This window comes from Mus caroli, unplaced genomic scaffold (assembly GCF_978045245.1).
Source record: "Mus caroli unplaced genomic scaffold, Mus_caroli_1 scaffold_14, whole genome shotgun sequence".
Classification (NCBI taxonomy): Eukaryota; Metazoa; Chordata; class Mammalia; order Rodentia; family Muridae; genus Mus; species Mus caroli.
Window position 1 is genome coordinate 37104892 of NW_028227269.1, and position 20379 is coordinate 37125270.

General features: G+C 39.0%; 1 protein-coding gene across 3 annotated transcripts in view; it reads right to left on the bottom strand.

Annotated features, from left to right (window-relative positions):
- Positions 1-613: 613 nt before the first annotated feature.
- LOC110307404 (uncharacterized) overlaps positions 614-20379 on the bottom strand; it is an 87117-nt gene continuing 67351 nt past the window's right edge. For all 3 annotated transcript variants that reach the window (XR_002379382.2, XM_085830132.1, XM_085830133.1), the window contains one exon: positions 614-823. Coding sequence is in view for 2 of the 3 variants with exons in the window: in XM_085830132.1 (XP_085686258.1) it covers positions 808-823 (16 nt within the window). In the remaining variant the exon portion in view is untranslated. The remainder of the gene's footprint in view (positions 824-20379) is intronic.

Below are 20379 nucleotides of genomic sequence, written 5' to 3' on the forward strand. Positions count from 1 at the left end.
TACACAAAAAGCACCAAGACCTGTCTGACATCTTAATTCATATATGTCTTACAGCTAGCGAGAAAAATCACAAATAGCATACACTTTTTCTCCATAGGTCTTAACAATCGAACTGATGGGGTTTCCACTCCTGTCTGTGCCTCCATTTTGATACATGAACTGCTCTTATGAGGTATGCCTTGTAGACCAAGTCTAACATGGTCTTTGAACTAAAAACAGGTAAAATGATACTTTCTAAAGATTATACTCAAATGGGAAAAAAATGGTGCTTTTAACAACTAAGTTCTACTGAAGGTAAAACAGACAGAACTTATAACAAAATATATCTTTATCTCTCTTGGTTCATCAGAGAGACAAAAACCATCACCCATCTCTCCATACCTTTAATCTCATCAAAAGCTTAAGTCTGTTCACAGGCTTTCCAGAATAGCATTATCTTATTGTATATTGATTGTGCTGGAGGGCACCTCCTTGTGGAGAACAATTGATTTTTCTTTGTTAGCAAAGTGTTTTTAATAGTCTTTCTACTAGCTGTCATGTCTCATGCCCCCAGAAGCAAGATGCAGCCATTAACTAGAACTTACTGATCAATGTATAACTCACAGAAAAATGTCTCTTCACTGTGAGAAAATTCCTCCGAAGCAGTTACTCCGAATGGAGGACTTTAACTCCTTTTGATAAATTGGCTGCCTGAGAGTCTCAGGTGGGTTGCTGAAGCATTGTTTTAGCTCTGAGTAGGGAGTGAGGCATTCTGTAGCATGAAGATATCATAGGCCTACGGACAAGTTTTTGCTGTTTGCTGTTGCTTCAGTGCCAAATTTCCCTGCAAAAGAAACAAGCCCAAAGTAAAGGTCACAAATCTGAAGGGTGAATGATGAAAATAATGTTTGTATTGCCCTTGATATTTGAAAATGGCTTTTCTGGTTAGTGGTATAGCATGCATAAAAGTCAAAGGTAGGATCTGCAGCTTATTAAGGTACAACTGTTGTCTGTTCTCTTTGACCAGCATTGACCAATGCTTCCTCAGTCTGACAGGTACTAGCCCTTGTCCTTTTTTCCTCTTCTTGAATATGACTCAATTTTCCCCCTGTGTGTGGAGACTTTCTTCTGGTGTACAGTCATGCCAACATCCGAACACACTTCCTGCAAGTGCTGAGCAGCCTTGTGAGTACAGTAATGATTTTGTAACTGACTTAAATCATACTGTCACAAGGTTTATGGGGCTGTACATGTAAGCTTGAGCTTGTGAAACTTCCAGTCCAATCTTTCAAGCTAGTTTTTTGCATATCATGAGGTGAAATTTATGGAAAAATTGTAAAAGCACAAATAATGTCATCACATTATACCCTTAAGTGGCTGGTCAACTTGTGACTCAAGTCTGTCTTCTTACCCACATACCCCAGTATCTATAAGCACTGCTCTGGAAGCATTTGTTACAAGTGTTGAGGTCCCATTGAAGTTCAACTACATTAGACCCCTGTCACTTCCAGGGTACAGAAGGCCTCTTCTTTGATTCAGAAAATTTTCCCCATGTCTACTGCATATCAGATAGTGGGATAGACTTCTGGGTAAAATAAAATGGAGACAAACACAGTCTACTGATTTTAAGAAATTGTCATTGAGGGACATAGCGTGAGAAGCTAACTCTCTTGTTGATTTTGACGTGTTTCTTGGCAAATACTATTTTTGTATCATGCTTAGAAATATAAAGGTTTTTGTGATCCCCTTCAAATTTGCATATTGAAGTCATAACCCCTAATAGCATGGACCGTGATCTTATCAGGAAATAAGGTCTTTGCACATCATCGTCTAGGTAAGATGAGGCTACTAAGGTTGGCTCTAATCTGAAATGACTGAGCTTATTATGAAAAGGATTCAAATGCAGAGGTAGTAGTCCATAAAAGACTGAGTGAAAGAAGCCACAGCGAGGTCAACAACAAACTTCTGGGACCTGGAAGGGAGGAATGGATAGGTTCTTCCTAACAGCTCTCAAAGGAAAAGAAAAATTTCAAAAGGACTTCAGAGAATGTACTAACCTCGATTCCAACTTGTCGACCCGAAAACTGGAAGACAATCACCTTCTCTTGTGGTACTTCTCTATAGAAGTTCTACTGAATTAGTACATGACTTTGGACCACAGATGAAATGATATGACAAGCAAGCAGTGGGCAGTGTTTGGATGCTTTATGTTTTTCCTGTAAGTGGCACAGTGGCATTTTCAGAACTGTGTTTTACCTGAGTTAATCTCATCTTAAGGAAAGAAGTCTGACAAAGGAAAGATACAGGTCAACAGGAGACACCTTTATAGGGGAAAGAAAAAACATAGTTGTGAAGAAATGACAAAACTCAACCTCGACATTCTGGAAGATAACAACCCTGATCCTTATGTTTGTGAGAGAGTAGAGGAGGAGAGACATAAGGGGGAACAAACTCTAGTTTTTTTTTGCCTGAAGAATCAATATCAAGAATCAGTGTGGAACAAACAGAGAAGAGAAAACATTTCACACATTTCTCTTTGGATTTCCACATGATCAAGTGGGAAGATGAAAAGAAACAAACTGAACACAGAGAACCAGCATCTTAGGGTTTCAGATCAGCCATCAACTGGGTAGCAATTCAGACAGCTTGCTCCGGGCTTCAGGATTTCGGAATTTTTAGGGAAAGAAAACAGGGACATACTGACAGTTTCTTTCCTCCCAACTCTGATAAACAGTGTCTTTAGGGAATGTGGTAAATACACTTTCATTTTAGAATGTTTGATGTTTCTTCCATTTCTTGGTGCTTGATGCTGTTTCAATAAAACCAAACCCTGGAGACTTTGCCTGCCCAGTGCTGTTCTAACCATCTCCTCTGCTCCTAGAATTTGTATAGGGTCCACAGGCACAGCTGATGCAAGTCTGAATGGATGTGTTGCAATCAGAACTCTGTGAAGGAAGTGGAACAGGAGTTACAGATATAAATGGGAAAACAAAAGGAGAAAAAGTCGGAACATTACGTGACATTTCAGAGAAATAGAAGCTTAGCAGAACATGGGAAAAGTAAACTCAGATGGACTTTTGTAGAAGGAAGAGAAGCAGAGCGCAGAAGCAGCAAGCAGCAGTCAGCAAGCAGGTGACACACAGGTGCACAGCGAGGCATAAAATCATCTATCCGTTATGGAAAATTCACACACAGGCTTTGCTTCTGACTCTGCTACCAAGGTGCCTGGCCTCCCTCAGCAAGGCCGTCAGCGATCCTGGATCCGTTCAGGCCCTGCTGAATGAAGGCTTAGCAGTAGCCGATGAGGAAGAGGTGACTGGGCTTAAGTGCTGTTTGTTTTCACAAGACTGAACAAATCATTCGCCACAGCAGCTAAAGGGAGGCAAGGGTTTAGCACACTGTGGCCTGTTGGCCCAATCGAACTGACTTCTGTTTTTAGAAGTAAGCCTTTGTTGGAACACCGCCATGCCCATTTGTATACAGATGTCTTCGGCTGTTTTCGGGCTACAGTGACAAAGTTAAGTTATTTTGACAGAGCACATATGGCCCCAAGCTGGAAATATTTACTATTTGGCCTTTTATAGGAAAAAAAAATCTTTGGCCTCTGCTCTAGAGGCTTTCTAACATAAGCTCTAGAAAACTCTCAGCTCTTCAAATCAGATAAATTAATTTTTTTCATTGCTTTTTCTGTGGCCTTGTGCTTGATATAGACCACTCTTTCTTTATCCCACAGTTATCTTTAAACACAAAAAAAGGTAATCATATTTTTTTTTCTTCAAGCAAACATAGCAATCAAGTACTACAGCTCCCATTTTTAACATCCCATGCTGTGCTGTTTCAGCCCTGCGGCTGCCAAGAGACCACTGCAGTGCAATTGTGTTCTTGCTTCACTAGATACTTTTTTGGCCTTACAGAGCTACTTAGAGCACAAAGGCTTACTAATGCCACAGCCACTCAGAAAGAATGGTGTGTGAAGTATTGCAGGTTAATGTCGGTGTGTGAGGTGGTTAACGTGAGCGTGTGAGGTGTCGCAGGTTAACGAGAGTGTGGTCCAATAGCGTGCTTTGGTTCCCAGTTGCAGTTGCGTTGCTCTTTGGTTTTGACGAAGGGGTCTCTCCCTTCGCTAAACTCAGATAGAAACGCTTGTACTGGGGCCGCGATTATCTTATGTAAAAATGCTTTGTCATCCCTTTTGCCCACTCGGTAGAACATGTGCTGTGGAGTACAGGTTAATCACTGCCAGTTCTCTCTTCATTTAGGTTTTTGGGTGCCTTTCCACCCCAGAGGCTTCTCAACTCGACATTCTCTGAGTCTTTATTATTTTTCTCAGCCATTGCCAGAAATGACAGAACTTAGAAAACTTCTTTCCATGACCTCGCCCCCTGCCCCCTAATTTGAGGGTTCGTTTTTTTTCCTCCCAGCCTTTTCCAGCCAAGTCTCACACTCTAGCTCAGACTTAATTTTCACCACGTAGCCAAGATAAGCCTTTAACTTGTGGTAATTCCCCTGCCTTAGCCTCCTCAGTGCTGAGACTATTGACATGAAGCACAGTGCCTACTGGGATTCCAGATTACATTTAGAAACAGTTTCTATACTTTGCAGTGATTGGTGATATTTACTGGACATTTGCTCTATGCTAGTGACTGAGCAACCATTTTATCTGACCTTCAAAAATTATTAGGAACTCACCATTACTACTCAGCGTTCTTACTACATGATTTAAAAAGCAGACAATTAATATGGAAGTATAACATGTCAGGGTCTTGGTAACGAGGCTTTAACCTTTCAATCTTTTCAGGGCCTTAGAATCCACACTTTGTGAGCTAGAGAATCAACATTTACCATTTCTCTATATGACTAATTGTTGTGGGTAGATTGTGTTCTACATGCAGAAGACAATTTTAATGTGACCTTATTTAGAATGAGAGTCTTTGCAGAGGTAGTTAAGATATAGTGTTATAAGGGTAGAACGTGCTCCTACTCCAGTATGAACGCTACGGTTATAACCGTGAAAAGCCAATCAGGGAGACTGCCTTCAAAAGGCAGCGTGGAGATGAGGTTTGTGGGGTTACCAGGTGAGGGACTACAAAAATTGTTACAACTAAGCCAGAAGGTAAAAGGCGGCAGGGAGGGAAGGATGTTCCAACAGGCTTCAGAAGCTCCCTGGCTTGGCCCCTAAAATTATTAAGTCAACACATTTCTGTTGTTCAAAACTACCTAGGTTGTGGAATTTGATGGTGGTATCCTCGGGAAGCTAATAAAGGCTCCACGAATTGAGAAATTCTAACAAAAAGGAAGTATGATCCAATGAATGGAGAACAGAGAATTGAATACAAACTAGCGGTGGGGGTGGGGGAGAGCAAGGGACTCGAAGCAATTTTCTAACCAAGCACGGTGTTGGATATTCACAGTTCCAGCTATTCTGGAGGCTAAGGGACAGTTAAATATAACTACCCTGTTGATGGTGCAGAAGGTTTGCAGTCTTATGTAGTCTTACTTGTCTACTTTTACGTTAGCCCAATATAGTTCTAGTTCTAGTCACTAAGCCTATGTAAATGCAGTTAAGCCATCACTGAAGGCTTAACCAGATTGGAGGACACAGTGAGACTCTGACTAAAATAAAATGATTCAAAACACCCTACAGCTGTTAAATCATATATTTGATAACATCCAATTTTAATGGGAGATTTGTAAGAAAGAAGGGGCATAACACAGAGACAGGCGAGTATAGGTATCTCATTATTTACAAAGTGAGTATTTGGGAATTTGGGCCAATGACCTGGTATAACATAATTTATAGGTAATTAAAATGAAACAAAATAAAAATTGGATTTTTTTCTGGACACATTCTCTCATATAGCCCAGCCTTGAAGTCACTATGGAGCTGAGAGTGGTCTTGAGCTCACATTTGCTCCTGCCTCTCCTTTGCAGATACTGGGATTTCAGATAAACACCACCACATCTAGCCCCACTAGATTTACAGTCTCAAAGTCATGTGACACACTATAGAAACAGCTTATAAAAGATTGAAAATGAAGCTCAAGCAATCGTTTAGTCTATCAAGCCACAAATTGCTAGATGTAAAATAGCAAAAAATGCTTTCTATTGAGATAACTGACAATCGTTATGCATCTCAGTTGAACTCTCTCTTTTTCCAATATTGGACTGAGACATCACTGTCCCCTGCTCTTCAGTTGTCTAAGCCAATTATTACTGGCTTCCAGGGGCTTCAAATATAAAATCAGGCACATTCTTAGAGGGAAATGCTTTTGAAGATACAGAGAAATGCCAGTATACTCAAAGTCTTGCTTCTGTCATTTTATTTAACGAGAAGAGTGTAAATCTATTTGAGGTGATGGGACATGTTAGTCAAAGGTGTGTGTGGAGACCCAGATGTGAGAATGTATGGCCAGTCTTAAAGGTACACTTTCACCTATTTCTTGGCCTTTGGAGCTACCTGGATTTCTTTCTTTTTTTTTTTTAATATAGTTTTTTAAATTTTTTATTTTATTTTATTTTAATTAGGTATTTTCTTCATTTACATTTCCAATGCTATCCCAAAAGTTCCCCATACCCACTCCCCTACTCACCCACTCCCCTATCCACCCACTCCCACTTCTTGGCCCTGGCGTTCCCCTGTACTGAGGCATATAAAGTTTGCAAGTCCAATGGGCCTCTCTTTCCACTGATGGCCAAGTAGGCCATCTTCTGATACATATGCAGCTAGAGACATGAGCTCTGGGGGTGTGGGGGGGTACTGGTTAGTTCATATTGTTGTTCAACCTATAGGGTTGCAGGCCCTTTAGTTTGCTGAAAGGACCTTGATATAGCTGTCTCTTGTGAGACTATGCCGGGGCCTTGCAAACACAGAAGTGGATGCTCACAGTCAGCTATTGGATGGATCACAGGACCCCCAATAAAGGAGCTAGAGAAAGTACCCAAGGAACTACTTGGATTTCTTGTCCTCCAATCTTGCCTCTCTGACAAACCTTATCCTTCCTTTAAGACAAAGTTTAAAACTCACTCCCTCTACCAAGCATATTCAAACTGCCCACTTTTGATGCAGAGCTGGAAAGTCTCAACCTTGATCCAGCAAAATAGATTTTAATGTTACTTCTTACAGAAACTGGAAATCTGTGTGTTAGCCTAAATCGTATGAGTGCCTGGAATAAGATTGCTGCTTAAATATCTAGGATCTAACATGGCATCTGACTCATGAAGCCAAATGTTATGCAGGCTTAGTGTCTACAATGCTAGAGCCATATTGGACTAAAGTAAAAGTAGACAAGTGGGACTGACTGCATAAGACTAATAACCTTCCATGCCATCAACAGAGAAAGGCAACTCATTAGAAAGAGGAAACAACCCTTCTCAGTGGGGTGAATGGTGTCTTAGAGTAATTATAATTCACATTTCCCTGATGGGAAATATTACGGAACATATTTTAGAATAATTAATAGCCATTTGTGTTTCTATGTACTGCACTTGCCCATTTCTGAATGACAGTTTTACCTCCTTGGCATTTAATTTCTGAAATCCTTTGTAAATTTTGGATTACTATATGGATTTAAGTGTAAAGATTTTCAGAGGTTTGTCTGTTTGCTTACTGATTGAATCTTTTGATGTGTAGTCAGAATAGCTTTCACCAACAACTCTCACAATGAATACTGGAGAGGACTTGGAGAGAAAAGAGCATTTAGTTACTGTTGGTTAGAGTACAAATTAATATAGTGATTGTGGAAATTAGTGTGAATGTTTTTCAAAAAATTAAAAGCAGAACCATCATATGATCCAGTTATTTCATGCCTGGCTATATACTAGAGAATTACACATACTACCATGGAAATATTTGTAAAACCCATGTTTAAAGTCATTTTATTCACTTTAACAAATAGCCGCAATCAACCTAGCTGTCCATCATCAGATGAATAGCACCTACTTTGGGTAACTCATAATTGCTTGTAACTACAGCTCTACGGGAAGTGATGCCCTATTCTAGACTTTGTGCATGTACCACATTCCCAGATATGGGCATATGTCTATGTATGTTTGTTTGTATGTATGTATGTGTGTATGTATGTATGTATGTATGTATGTATGTATGTACCTATCTCTCTTTCTATTTATCTATCTTATATTTGTATGTATGTATGTATGTATCATCTATCTATCTATCTATCTATCTATCTATCTATCTATCTATCTATCTATCTATCGATCTATTGATCTATCTATCTATATCTATATAGAGAGACATAATATATACATAATACTAAACATATTTTAATTTTTAAATTAAAAAAAATCAAAGTATTATATCAGCTACTTGTGTCTCTCTTGTATCAAGAGCTATAATGGAGACTTTATAGATGTGTTAGCACACCCATGCATATTCATAGCAACAATAGTCACCGCAGCCAAGATAGAGTAATATCAAAAGTGTCTTCCTTCAGACAGTGAATGAGTAGAAAAAAGATAGGTGCCATATGTATGCAGTAGAATATTGCTCAGCTTTGAAGAAAATAAAATCTTGCAACCATGATGATTGCTGAGGACATGGTACTCAGTGAAACAAAGCCGTCACAGAAGAACAAATACAGCATAATTGCATTTATGTGACGTATCTATAGTAGTCAAGTAAAAGAGTGTGTGGTGGTTGCCAGGAGTTGGAGGATGAGGAAATGAAGAGCTGCCCATCAACAGATAAGGCACCGCAGTATCTAAGATGAGTAAGCTTTCAAGGTTGGCTGTACAGCTTTGTTCCTATCAAAATAAATCTACATTGTACATGTAAATACATGTTAGCTGAATAGAATTTACTAATGTTTCTTACTACATTCAAGCAATACAAGAAAAATGAGTAAAACAGGCAGAAAATGGGGAAAATATTAGGGAAATGTAAAAGAATTTATCAGTATTATCTAGATACGATCAAGCATCCTACATGCTGGTCTCCTAGATGTGTTTAAAGGTCTTGTTAAGAAATGAAACCAATGCCAAGTCAAAAGGACTTAAATATGAGTTCACTGAGGTGGGTACAAAACCCATCAGGAAGCCTTTCATTAACTCAGTGCTCTGAGAGAAGGAGGACATTGTGAACTGTGTTGGTTCCTGATAGGAACTAAGCGTTCCTTTTTGTTGCTTTTCTTGGCACCACTGCAATCAAACACAGGCCACCACCCACTTTAAAGAATACAATGGCCTTATTATCAGTTCAGTTCCCTGCCTCCTGTGTGTCTCCCTTTCTTTCATTTTACACACTGCTTTTCTGAGCCATGCCTTAGTGCTTCACTTTCCCACAGATGAAAACTTATTTTTCCTTAGTCAAGAATTTAGTTTTAAAAGGCTTTTTGTTTCATATGCATAAGCATCTGTACCTGTGTGTGCAGATGCATAGGAGAGGGAGAGTGGATAGCGGTCAGAAGACAACCTGCTTGCTGTGGTAGCTCTTTCCTCCTTCCATGTTTGCTCTGAAGATTGAACCTACATTGTTAGGCATGGCTGCAGCCATCTATGCCTGATGAGTCATTTCCTCCTTCCTTAATTTATATTGTAATGGATCCTTCAAACTCACTGGACAACATATCTAGTCCTTCTCTAATCATCCCTAGGAAACTCTTTTCATCGCACTTTATTCATTTGTACAGATATAATCCAATCCTGAAATCTGATTGGAATTGTTTTATTTTGAATGAATATTTTGGGTGCTAACCATCTTCTGCTAACAAAAGAGCCCAAACTACAACTGTCTGCTTTTCCTTCTAATTGTTTTTCACTTTTATATTTTCAGGAGCTGCGTGGAAGATTCTTGCAACTATAGTTGCATCAAAGTCAGTTCCTTTGCCAGAGTCCTGGTGTCAGTTTCCACTGAGCTGATTCCTCCGATCTGGGACATAATAGTTTTACTTAGCAAAGATGTTATGTACAAATTTACTGTATCCCTATTAGTCTTATGTTATTGATCTCATGACATTCACATAGCAGGACATTGATCTGCTTCCATGTTTAGTAATCTTGCTGGACTGGATTATCTGCTAGTAATTCAGCATTCTCATTTATCCTTTTATTACCAGGAAAAGGTTAGAATTACACATGTATTGTAACTGTTTCTCTGCAATGCCCCAAGCCAGAGTTCTTGTATCCAGCCACTTCACTGAAGTTGTTTATCAGCTGTAGGAGTTCCCAGGTAGAATTTTTACAGTCACTTGTGTATCCTACCATATCACCAACAAATAATGATACTTTGACTTCGTTCTTTCCACTTGTATATGCCCAATCTTCTTCAGTTGTCTTATTCTTCTTTCTAGATTTCAAATATTATACAGAATAGGTATGGAGAGAGCAGGCAGCCTTGTCTTGTATCTCATTTTATTAGAATTGCTTTGAGTTTTTCTCCATTTAAATTGATATTGACTATTGGCTTCCTGTAAATTGCCTTTATTGTGTTTAAGTGTGTGCCTTGTATCCCTAATCTCTCAAAGACTTTTATAATGAAGCTGGGTGTTGGATTATGACAAAGGCTTTTCCAGCATCTAATGAAATGGCCATGTGTGTGTGTTTTTTTTTTTTTTTCCTTTCATTTCTTCCTATGGTGGATTATTCTGGAAGATTTTCCTATGTTGAACTATCCCTACATTTCTTTTTTTTTTCCTTGTTTTTTATTAGGTATTTTCCTCATTTACATTTCCAAAGCTATCCCAAAAGTCCCCAATACCCTCCCCCCCCCACTTCCCTAGCCACCCACTCCCACTTTTTGGCCCTGGCATTCCCCAGTACTAGGGAATATAAAGTTTGCAAGTACAATGGGCCTCTCTTTAAGGTGATGGTCAACTAGGCCATCTTTTGATACATATGCAGCTAGAGTCAAGAGCTCTGGGGATACTGGTTAGTTCATAATGTTGTTCCACCTATAGGGTTGCAGATCCCTTTAGCTCCTTGGGTACTTTCTTTAGCTCCTCCATTGGCGGCCCTGTGATCCATCCAATAGCTGACTGTGAACATCCACTTCTGTGTTTGCTAGGCCCCGGCATAGTCTCAAAAGAGAGAGCTATATCTGGGTCTTTTCAGCAAAATCTTGTTAGTGTATGCAATGATGTCAGCGTTTGGAGGCTGATTATGGGATGGATCCCTGGATATGGCAATCTCTAGATGGTCCATCCTTTTGTCTCAGCTCCAAACTTTGTCTCTGTAACTCCTTCCATGGGTGTTTTGTTCCCAATTCTAAGAAGGGGCAAAGTGTCCTCACTTTGGTCTTCATTCTTCTTGAGTTTCATGTGTTTTGCAAATTGTATCTTATATCTTGGGTATTCTAAGTTTCTGGGCTAACATCCACTAATCAGTGAGTACATATCATTTGAGTTCTTTTGTGATTGGGTTACCTCACTCAGGATAATGCCCTCCAGGTCCAACTATTTGCCTAGGAATTTCATAAATTCCTTCTTTTTAATAGCTGAATAGTACTCCATTGTGTAGATGTACCACATTTTTTTGTATCCATTCCTCTGTTGAGGGGCATCTGGGTTCTTCCCAGCTTCTGGCTATTATAAATAAGGCTGCTATGAACATAGTGGAGCATGTTTCTTTCTTACTAGTTGGAACATCTTCTGGATATATGCCCAGGAGAATTATTTCGGGATCCTCAGGTAGTAAAATGTCCAATTTTCTGAGAAACCGCCAGACTGATTTCCAGAGTGTTTGTACAATCTTGCAATCCCACCAACAATGGAGGAGTGTCCCTCTTTCTCCACATCCTTGCCAGCATCTGCTGTCACCTGAATTTTTGATCTTAGCCATTCTGACTCTTGTGAGATGGAATCTCAGGGTTATTTTGATTTGTATTTCACTGTTGATTAAGGATGCTGAACATTTTTTTCAGGTGTTTCTCAGCCATTCATTATTCCTCAGGAGAGAATTCTTTGTTTATCTCTGAGCCCCATTTTTTAATGGGGTTATTTGATTTTCTGGAGTCCACCTTCTTGAGTTCTTTATATATATATATTGGATATTAGTCCTCTATCTGATTTAGGATAGGTAAAGATCCTTTCCCAATCTGTTGGTGGCCTTTTTGTCTTATTGACAGTGTTTTTTGCCTTACAGAAGCTTTGCAGTTTTATGAGGTCCCATTTGTCAATTCTCGATCTTACAGAACAAGCCATTGCTGTTCTATTCAGGAATTTTCCCCCTGTGCCAATATCTTCAAGGCTTTTCCCCACTTTCTTCTCTATAAGTTTCGGTGTCTCTGGTTTTATGTGGAGCTCCTTGATCCACTTAGATTTGACCTTAGTACAAGGAGATAGGAATGGATCAATTCCCATTCTTCTACATGATAACCACCAGTTGTGGCAGCACCATTTGTTGAAAACGCTGTCTTTTTTCCACTGGATGGTTTTAGCTCCCTTGTCAAAGATCAAGTGACCATAGGTGTGTGGGTTCATTTCTGGGTCTTCAATTCTATTCCACTGTTCTACTTGTCTGTCGTTATACCAGTGCCATGCTGTTTTTATCACAATTACTCTGTAATAAAGCTTTAGGTCAGGCATGGTGATTCCACCAGAGGTTCTTTTATCCTTGAGAAGAGTTTTTGCTATCCTAGGTTTTTTGTTATCCAGATGAATTTGCAGATTGCACTTTCTAATTCGTTGAAGAATTGAGTTGGAATTTTGATGGGGATTGCAGTCAATCTGTAGATTGCTTTTGGCAAGATAGCCATTTTTACGAAGTTGATCCTGCCAATCCATGAGCATGGGAGATCTTTCCATCTTCTGAGATCTTCTTTAATTTCTTTCTTCAGGGAGTAGAAGTTCTTATCATACAGATCTTTCATTTCCTTAGTTAGAGTCACACCATGGTATTTTCCATTATTTGTGACTATTGGGAAGGGTGTTGTTTCCCTAATTTCTTTCTCAGAGTGTTTATTATTTGTTTAGTGAAAGGCCATTGACTTGAGTTAATTTTATATCCAGCTACTTCACTGAAGCTGTTTATCAGGTTTAGGAGTTCTCTGGTGGAATTTATAGGGTCACTTATATATACTATCATATCATCTGCAAAAAGTGATATTTTGACTTCATCTTTTCCAATTTGTATCCCCTTGATCTCCTTTTGTTGTCAAATTGCTCTGGCTAGGAATTTAAGTACAATGTTAAATAGGTAGGGAGAAAGTGAGCATCCTTGATGGTCCCTCATTTGAGTGGGATTGCTTCCAGCTTCTCACCATTTCCTTTGATGTTGGCCATTGGTTTGCTGTAGATTGCTTTTATCATGGTTAGGTATGGGCCTTTAATTCCTGATCTTTCCAAGACTTTTATCATGAATGGGTGTTGGATGTTGTCAAATCCTTTCTCCAAATCTAAGGAGATGATCATGTGGTTTTTGTCTTTGAGTTTGTTTATATAATGGATTATGTTGATGGATTTCCGTATATTAAACCATCCCTGCATCCCTGGAATAAAACCTACTTGGTCAGGATGGATGATTGTTTTAATGTGTTCTTGGATTCCGTTAGCGAGAATTTTATTGAGTATTTTTGCATCTATATTCATAAGGGAAATTGGTCTGAAGTTCTCTATCTTTGTTGGTTCTTTCTGTGATTTAGGTATCAGAGTAATTGTGGCTTCATAGAATGAGTTGAGTACCTTCTACTTCTATTTTGTGGAATAGTTGTGCAGAACTGGAATTAGATCTTCTTTGAAGGTCTGATAGAACTCTGCACTAAACCCATCTGGTCCTGGACTTTTTTTTTTTGTTGGGAAACTATTAATGACTGCTTCTATTTCATTAGAGGATATGGGTCTGTTTAGATTGTTAAAGTGATCCTGGTTTAACTTTGGTAGCTGGTATCTGTCTAGAAATTTTCCATTCTGTCCAGGTTTTCCAGTTTTGTTGAGTATAGCCTTTTGTAGAAGGATATGATGGTGTTTTGGATTTCTTCAGGATTTGTTGTTATGTCTCCCTTTTTATTTCTGATTTTATTAATTAGGATGCTGTCCCTGTACCCTCTAGTGAGTCTGGCTAAGGGTTTATCTATCTTGTTGATTTTCTCAAAGAACCAGCTCCTCCTTTGGTTGATTCTTTGAATAGTTCTTGTTTCCACTTGGTTGATTTCGCAACCAGAGTTTGATTATTTCCTGCTGTCTACTCCTCTTGGGTGAATTTTCTTCCTTTTTTTTTTCTAGAGCTTTTAGGTGTGTTGTCAAGCTGCTAGTGTGTGCTCTCTCTAGTTTCTTTTTGGAGGCACTAAGAGGTATGAGTTTTCCCCTTAGAAATGCTTTCATTGTGTCCCATAAGTTTGGGTATGTTGTGGCTTCATTTTCATTAAACTCTAAAAAGTCTTTAATTTCTTTCTTTATTACTTCCTTGATCAAGGTATCATTGAGAAGAGTGTTGTTCATTTTTTATGTGAATGTTGGCTTTCCATTATTTATGCTGTTATTGAAGATCAGCCTTAGTCCATGGTGGTCTGAAGGATGCATGGGACAATTTCAATATTTTTGTATCTGTTGAAGCCTGTTTTGTGACCAATTATATGGTCAATTTTGGAGAAGGTCCCGTGAGGTGCTGAGAAGAAGGTATATCCTTTTGTTTTAGGATAAAATGTTCTGTAGATATCTGTTAAGTCCATTTGTTCATCACTTCTGTTAGTTTCACTGCCTCCTTGTTTAGTTTCTGTTTCCCCAATCTGTCCATTGATGAAAGTGGTTGTTGAAATCTCCCACTATTATTGTGTGAGGTTCAATATGTGCTTTGAGCTTTACTAAAGTTTCTTTAATGAATGTGGCTGCCCTTGTATTTGGGGCATAGATATTCAGAATTGAGAGTTCCTCTTAGAGGATTTTACCTTTGATGAGTATGAAGTGTCCCTCATTGTATTTTTTGATAACTTTGCATTGGAAGTCGATTTTATTCGATATTAGAATGGCTACTCCAGTTTGTTTCTTCATACCATTTGCTTGGAAAATTGTTTTCCAGCCTGTTACTCTGAGGTAGTGTGTTTTTTTCCCCTGAGATGGGTTTTCTGTAAGCAGCAGAATGTTGGGTCCTGTTTGTGTAGCCAGTCTGTTTGTCTATGTCTTTTTATTGGGGAATTGAGTCCATTGATATTAAGAGATATTAAGGAAAAGTAATTGTTGCTTCCTATTATTTTTGTTTTTAGAGTTTACATTCTGTTCTTGTGGCTGTCTTTTTTTGGTTTGTTGAGGGATTACTTTCTTGCTTTTTCTTGGGCGTGGTTTCCGTCTTTGTATTTTTTTTTTCTGTTATTATCCTTTGAAGGGCTGGATTCATGGAAATATAACATGTGAATTTGGTTTTGTCATGGAAAACTTTGGTTTCTCCATCTATGGTAATTGAGAGTTTGGCTGGGTATAGTAGCCTGGGCTGGCATTTGTGTTCTCTTAGGGTCTATATAACATCTGTCCAGGATCTTCTGGCTTTCATAGTCTCTGGTGAAAAGTCTGGTGTAATTCTGATAGGCCTGCCTTTATATGTTACTTGCACTTTTTCCCTTACTGCTTTTAATATTCTATCTTTATTTAGTACATTTGTTGTCCTGATTATTATGTGTTGGGAGGAATTTCTTTTCTGGTCTAGTCTATTTGGAGTTCTGTAGGCTTCTTGTATGTTCATGGGCATCTCTTCCTTTAGGTTTGGGAAGTTTTCTTCTATAATTTTGTTGTAGATATTTACTGGCCCTTTAAGTTGAAAATCTTCATTGTCATCTATAGCTATTGTCCTTAGGTTTGGTCTTCTCATTGTGTCCTGGATTTTCTAGATGTTTTGAGTTAGGATCTTTTTGCATTTTCCATTTTCTTTGATTGTTGTGCTGATGTTCTCTATGGAATCTTCTGTACCTGAGATTCTCTCTTCCATCTCTTGTATTCTGTTGCTGATGCTTGCATCTATGGTTACAGATTTCTTTTCTAGGTTTTCTATCTCCAGCGTTGCCTCACTTTGTGTTTTCTTTATTGTGTCTACTTCCCTTTTTAGGTCTTGGATGGTTTTATTCAATTCCATCACCTGTTTGGTCGTGTTTTTTGCAATTTTTTAAGGGATTTTTGTGCTTCCTCTTTAAGGTCTTCTACCTGTTTAGCAGTGTTCTCCTGTATTTCTTTAAGTGAGTTATTAAAGTCCTTCTTGATGTCCTCTACCATCATCATGAGATATGCTTTTAAATCCGGGTCTAGCTTTTTGGGTGTGTTGGGGTGCCCAGGACTGGGTGGGTAGGGAGTGCTGGGTTCTAATGATGGTGAGTGGTCTAGGTTACTGTTAGTAAGATTCTTACATTTGCCTTTCTCCATCTGGTAATCTCTGTAGTTGTTGTAGTTGTCTCTGGTTAGATCTTATTCCTCAGGTGTTTATGTTAGCCTCTATCAGCAGACCTGGGAGACTAGCTCCTTCATGAGTTTCAGTGTTCAGAGTACTCTCTGCAGGTAAGCTCTCCTCTTGCAGGGAAGGTGCCCAGATATCTGGTGTTTGAACCTGCCTCCTGGAAGAAGGTGTGATCCACTCACAGAGGTCTTGAGATCCCATGGAGGGTCCTGTGTATACCTTGCGGGTGTCCGCAGACTCCACACCCAAGGTACCCTGGTGCTGGTGGGGACCTGAAGGGACTTGTGCCCCTGATCAGGCCGGGTTTTCTGCTTCCCTAGTTGATGCAGTCTCAGGTCCCATGTGATTGGATTGGAGCAGCAGCTGTGTTCCACTCACCAGTGGTCTTAAGACCCCACAGAGGGTCTCATGGGTAGCTTGCGGGCCCAAGCTACCCCTATCCCTACATTTCAAGTATGTAAACTTTGATCAAGGTAGATATTTTTTGTTATGCTCTTGAAGTTACCTTTCAAGTATTTTATTGAGTATTTTGCATTTACATTCCTAAGTTCATATGTGAAATTTGTCTGTAATTCTCTTTAGTTGTTAAATCTTCATATGTTTTGGTTATCAGGGTTATAGTGATCTCCTAAAATGAATGGCAATGTTCCTTCTGTTTCTAGCTCCTGAAATAATTTGAGGAGTATTTACATTAACTCTTTGAAAGTCTGGTAGTATTTTGTGATAAAACTATCTATCCCTGAGATTTTGTGTGTATGTGTGGGGTGGTGGTGTTGGTGGTAGTGGTGGTAAGAAGACCTTTAATGACTGGTACTTTTTTTTTCTTTAGGAGTTATGGTTATAGCTCCATTTAAACTACTTATCCAATTCTAGTTTAATTTTAACTAGTGGTTTCTATCAAAAACCTCGTCCATTTCTTTTAGATTTCCCAGTTCTATGGAGTACAGTTTCTTGAAGTATGACTTAATGATACACTGGATATCCTTGGTGTCTGCCATTACATTCTTTTCATTTCTGATTCTGTTAATTTGGATATTCTCTCTCTTCCTTTAAGTTAATTAGGATAAAGGTTTCTCTATCTTGTTGATTTTTCTCAAAGGACCAATGCTTTGTTTTATTGATTCTTTGTATTGTTATCTTTACTTCAATTTGATTGATTTCAGCCCTGAGTTTGATTATTTTCTGCTTTATACTCCTCTTGAGTATACTTACTTCTTTTTGTCCCAGAGCTTTCAGGCATGCTATTAATTTGCTAGTATGCTACCTCTCCAATTTTTTATGTACACATCTAGTGCTATGAATTTTCCTCTTAGCACTACTTTCACTTTGCCCCATAATATTGGGTATGTTGTGCATGCATGTTTATTAAATTCTATCAGGTATTTAATTCCTTTGTTTATTTCTGTTTTAGCGCAATTACTAGTCAGTAGAGAGTTGTGTAGCTTCCATGAGTTTGTAGGCTTTCCATCGCTCCTTTTCTTGCTGAAATACTGCTTTATTTTGTGATGATCTGATAAGGTGCAGCGGGATATTTCAATTTTCTTGTATTTGTTGAAATTTACTTTGTGACTGGTTAAGTGGTCAGTTTTGAAGAAAGTTCTATGAGGCTCTGAGAAGAATGTATATCCTTTTGTGGTTGGATAAAATATTCTGTAGAGATCTGTTAGGTATTTAATTTTTGTTTGGGTGGCCTGTATGTTGGTGAGAGTGGAGTATTGTAGTCTCCCATTATCAACGTGTGAGGGTCAATGTGTGTTTTAAGATTTGGCAATTTTTCCTTTACAAACATGGGTGCTCTGGTGTTTGGGGCACAGATTTAAGAACAGAAACATTGTCTTGTTGAATTTTTTCTTTGAAGAGTGTGAGGTGTCCTCCCATGTCTCTCTCCATTAAGTTTAGTTTGAAGTGTATTTTGTTAGATATTGGAATGGCGACACTAGCTTGCTTATGTTCAAATTTCATTTTATCATGGAATATTCTATTGTCTCTAATGGTTGGGATTAAATATTTTGCTGGGTGTAGTTGTACTGGTATATCTGATATCTTAGAATTTATAGCGAATCTGTCCATGCCCTTCTTGAATTTTTATTATTTACTGAGAAGATAGATTAATTCTTTTTTTTTTGATTTTTAATATTTTTATTGCATATTTTCCTCAATTACATTTCCAATGCTATCCCTAAAGTCCCCCATAGCGCCCCCCAATTCCCTACCCACCCATTCCCATTCTTTTGGCCCTGGCATTCCCCTATATTGGGGCATATAAAGTTTGCAAGTCCAATGGGCCTCTCTTTCCAATGATGGCCGACTAGGCCATCTTTCGATACATATGCAGCTAGAGACAAGAGCTCCGGGGTTCTGGTTAGTACATCATGTTGTTCCAACAATAGGGTTGCAGATCCCTTTAGCTCCTTGGGTACTTTCTCTAGCTTCTCCATTGGGAGCCCTGTGATACATCCACTCCTGTGTTTGCTAGGCCCCGGCATTGTCTCACAAGAGACAGCTATATTTGGGTCCTTTCAGCAAAATCTTGCTAGTGTATTGAATGGTGTCAGCGTTTAGAAGCTGATTATGGGACGGATCCCTGGATACAGCAGTCTCTAAATGGTCCATCCTTTCATCACAGCTACGAACTTTGTCTCTGTAACTCCTTCCCTGGGTGTTTTGTTCCCAATTCTAAGAAGGTGCACAGTGTCCACACTTTGGTCTTCATTCTTCTTGAGTTTCATGCATTTATCAAATTGTATCTTATATCTTGGGTATCCTAAGTTTTGGGCTAATATCCACTTATCAATGAATACATATTGTATGAGTTCTTTTGTGATTGTGTTACTTCACTCAAGATGATGCCCTCCAGGTCCATCCATTTGGCTAGGAATTTCATAAATTCATTCTTTTTAATAGCTGAGTAGTACTCCATTGTGTAAATGTACCATAATTTCTGTATCCATTCCTCTGTTGAGGGACATATGGGTTCTTTCCAGCTTCTGGCTATTATAAATAAGGCTGCTATGAACATAGTGGAGCATGTGTCCTGTTTACCAGTTGGGACATCTTCTGGATATATGCCCAGGAGAGGTATTGCTGGATCCTCCAGGAGTACTATGTCCAATTTTCTGAGGAACCGCCAGACTGATTTCCAGAGTGGTTGTACAAGCTTGCAATCCCACCAACAATGGAGGAGTGTTCCTCTTTCTCCACATCCTCGCCAGCATCTGCTGTCACCTGAATTTTTGATCTTAGCCATTCTGACTGGTGTGAGGTGGAATCTCAGGGTTGTTTTGATTTGAATTTCCCTGATGATTAAGGATGTTGAACATTTTTTCAGGTGTTTCTCTGCCATTCGGTATTCCTCAGGTGAGAATTCTTTGTTCAGTTCTGAGCCCCATTTTTTAATGGGGTTATTTGACTTTCTGGAGTCCACCTTCTTGAGTTCTTTATATATATTGGATATTAGTCCCTTATCTGATTTAGGATAGGTGAAGATCCTTTCCCAATCTGTTGGTGGTTTTTTTGTCTTATTGATGGTGTCTTTAGCCTTGCAGAAGCTTTGTAGTTTCATGAGGTCCCACTTGTCAATTCTCGATCTTACAGCACAAGCCATTACTGTTTTATTCAGGAATTTTTCCCCTGTGCCCTTATCTTCAAGGCTTTTCCCCACTTTCTCCTCTATAAGTTTCAGTGTCTCTGGTTTTATGTGAAGTTCCTTGATCCACTTAGACTTGACCTTAGTACAAGGAGATAGGAATGGATCGATTCGCATTCTTCTACATGTTAACAACCAGTTGTGCCAGCACCATTTGTTGAAAATGCTGTCTTTCTTCCACTGGATGTTTTTAGCTCCCTTGTGGAAGATCAAGTGACCATAGGTGTGTGGGTTCATTTCTGGGTCTTCAATTCTATTCCATTGGTCTATTTGTCTGTCACTATACCAGTACCATGCAGTTTTTATCACAATTGCTCTGTAGTAGAGCTTTAGGTCCGGCATGGTGATTCCACCAGAGGTTCTTTTATCCTTGAGAAGAGTTTTTGCTATCCTAGGTTTTTTGTTATTCCAGATGAATTTGCAGATTG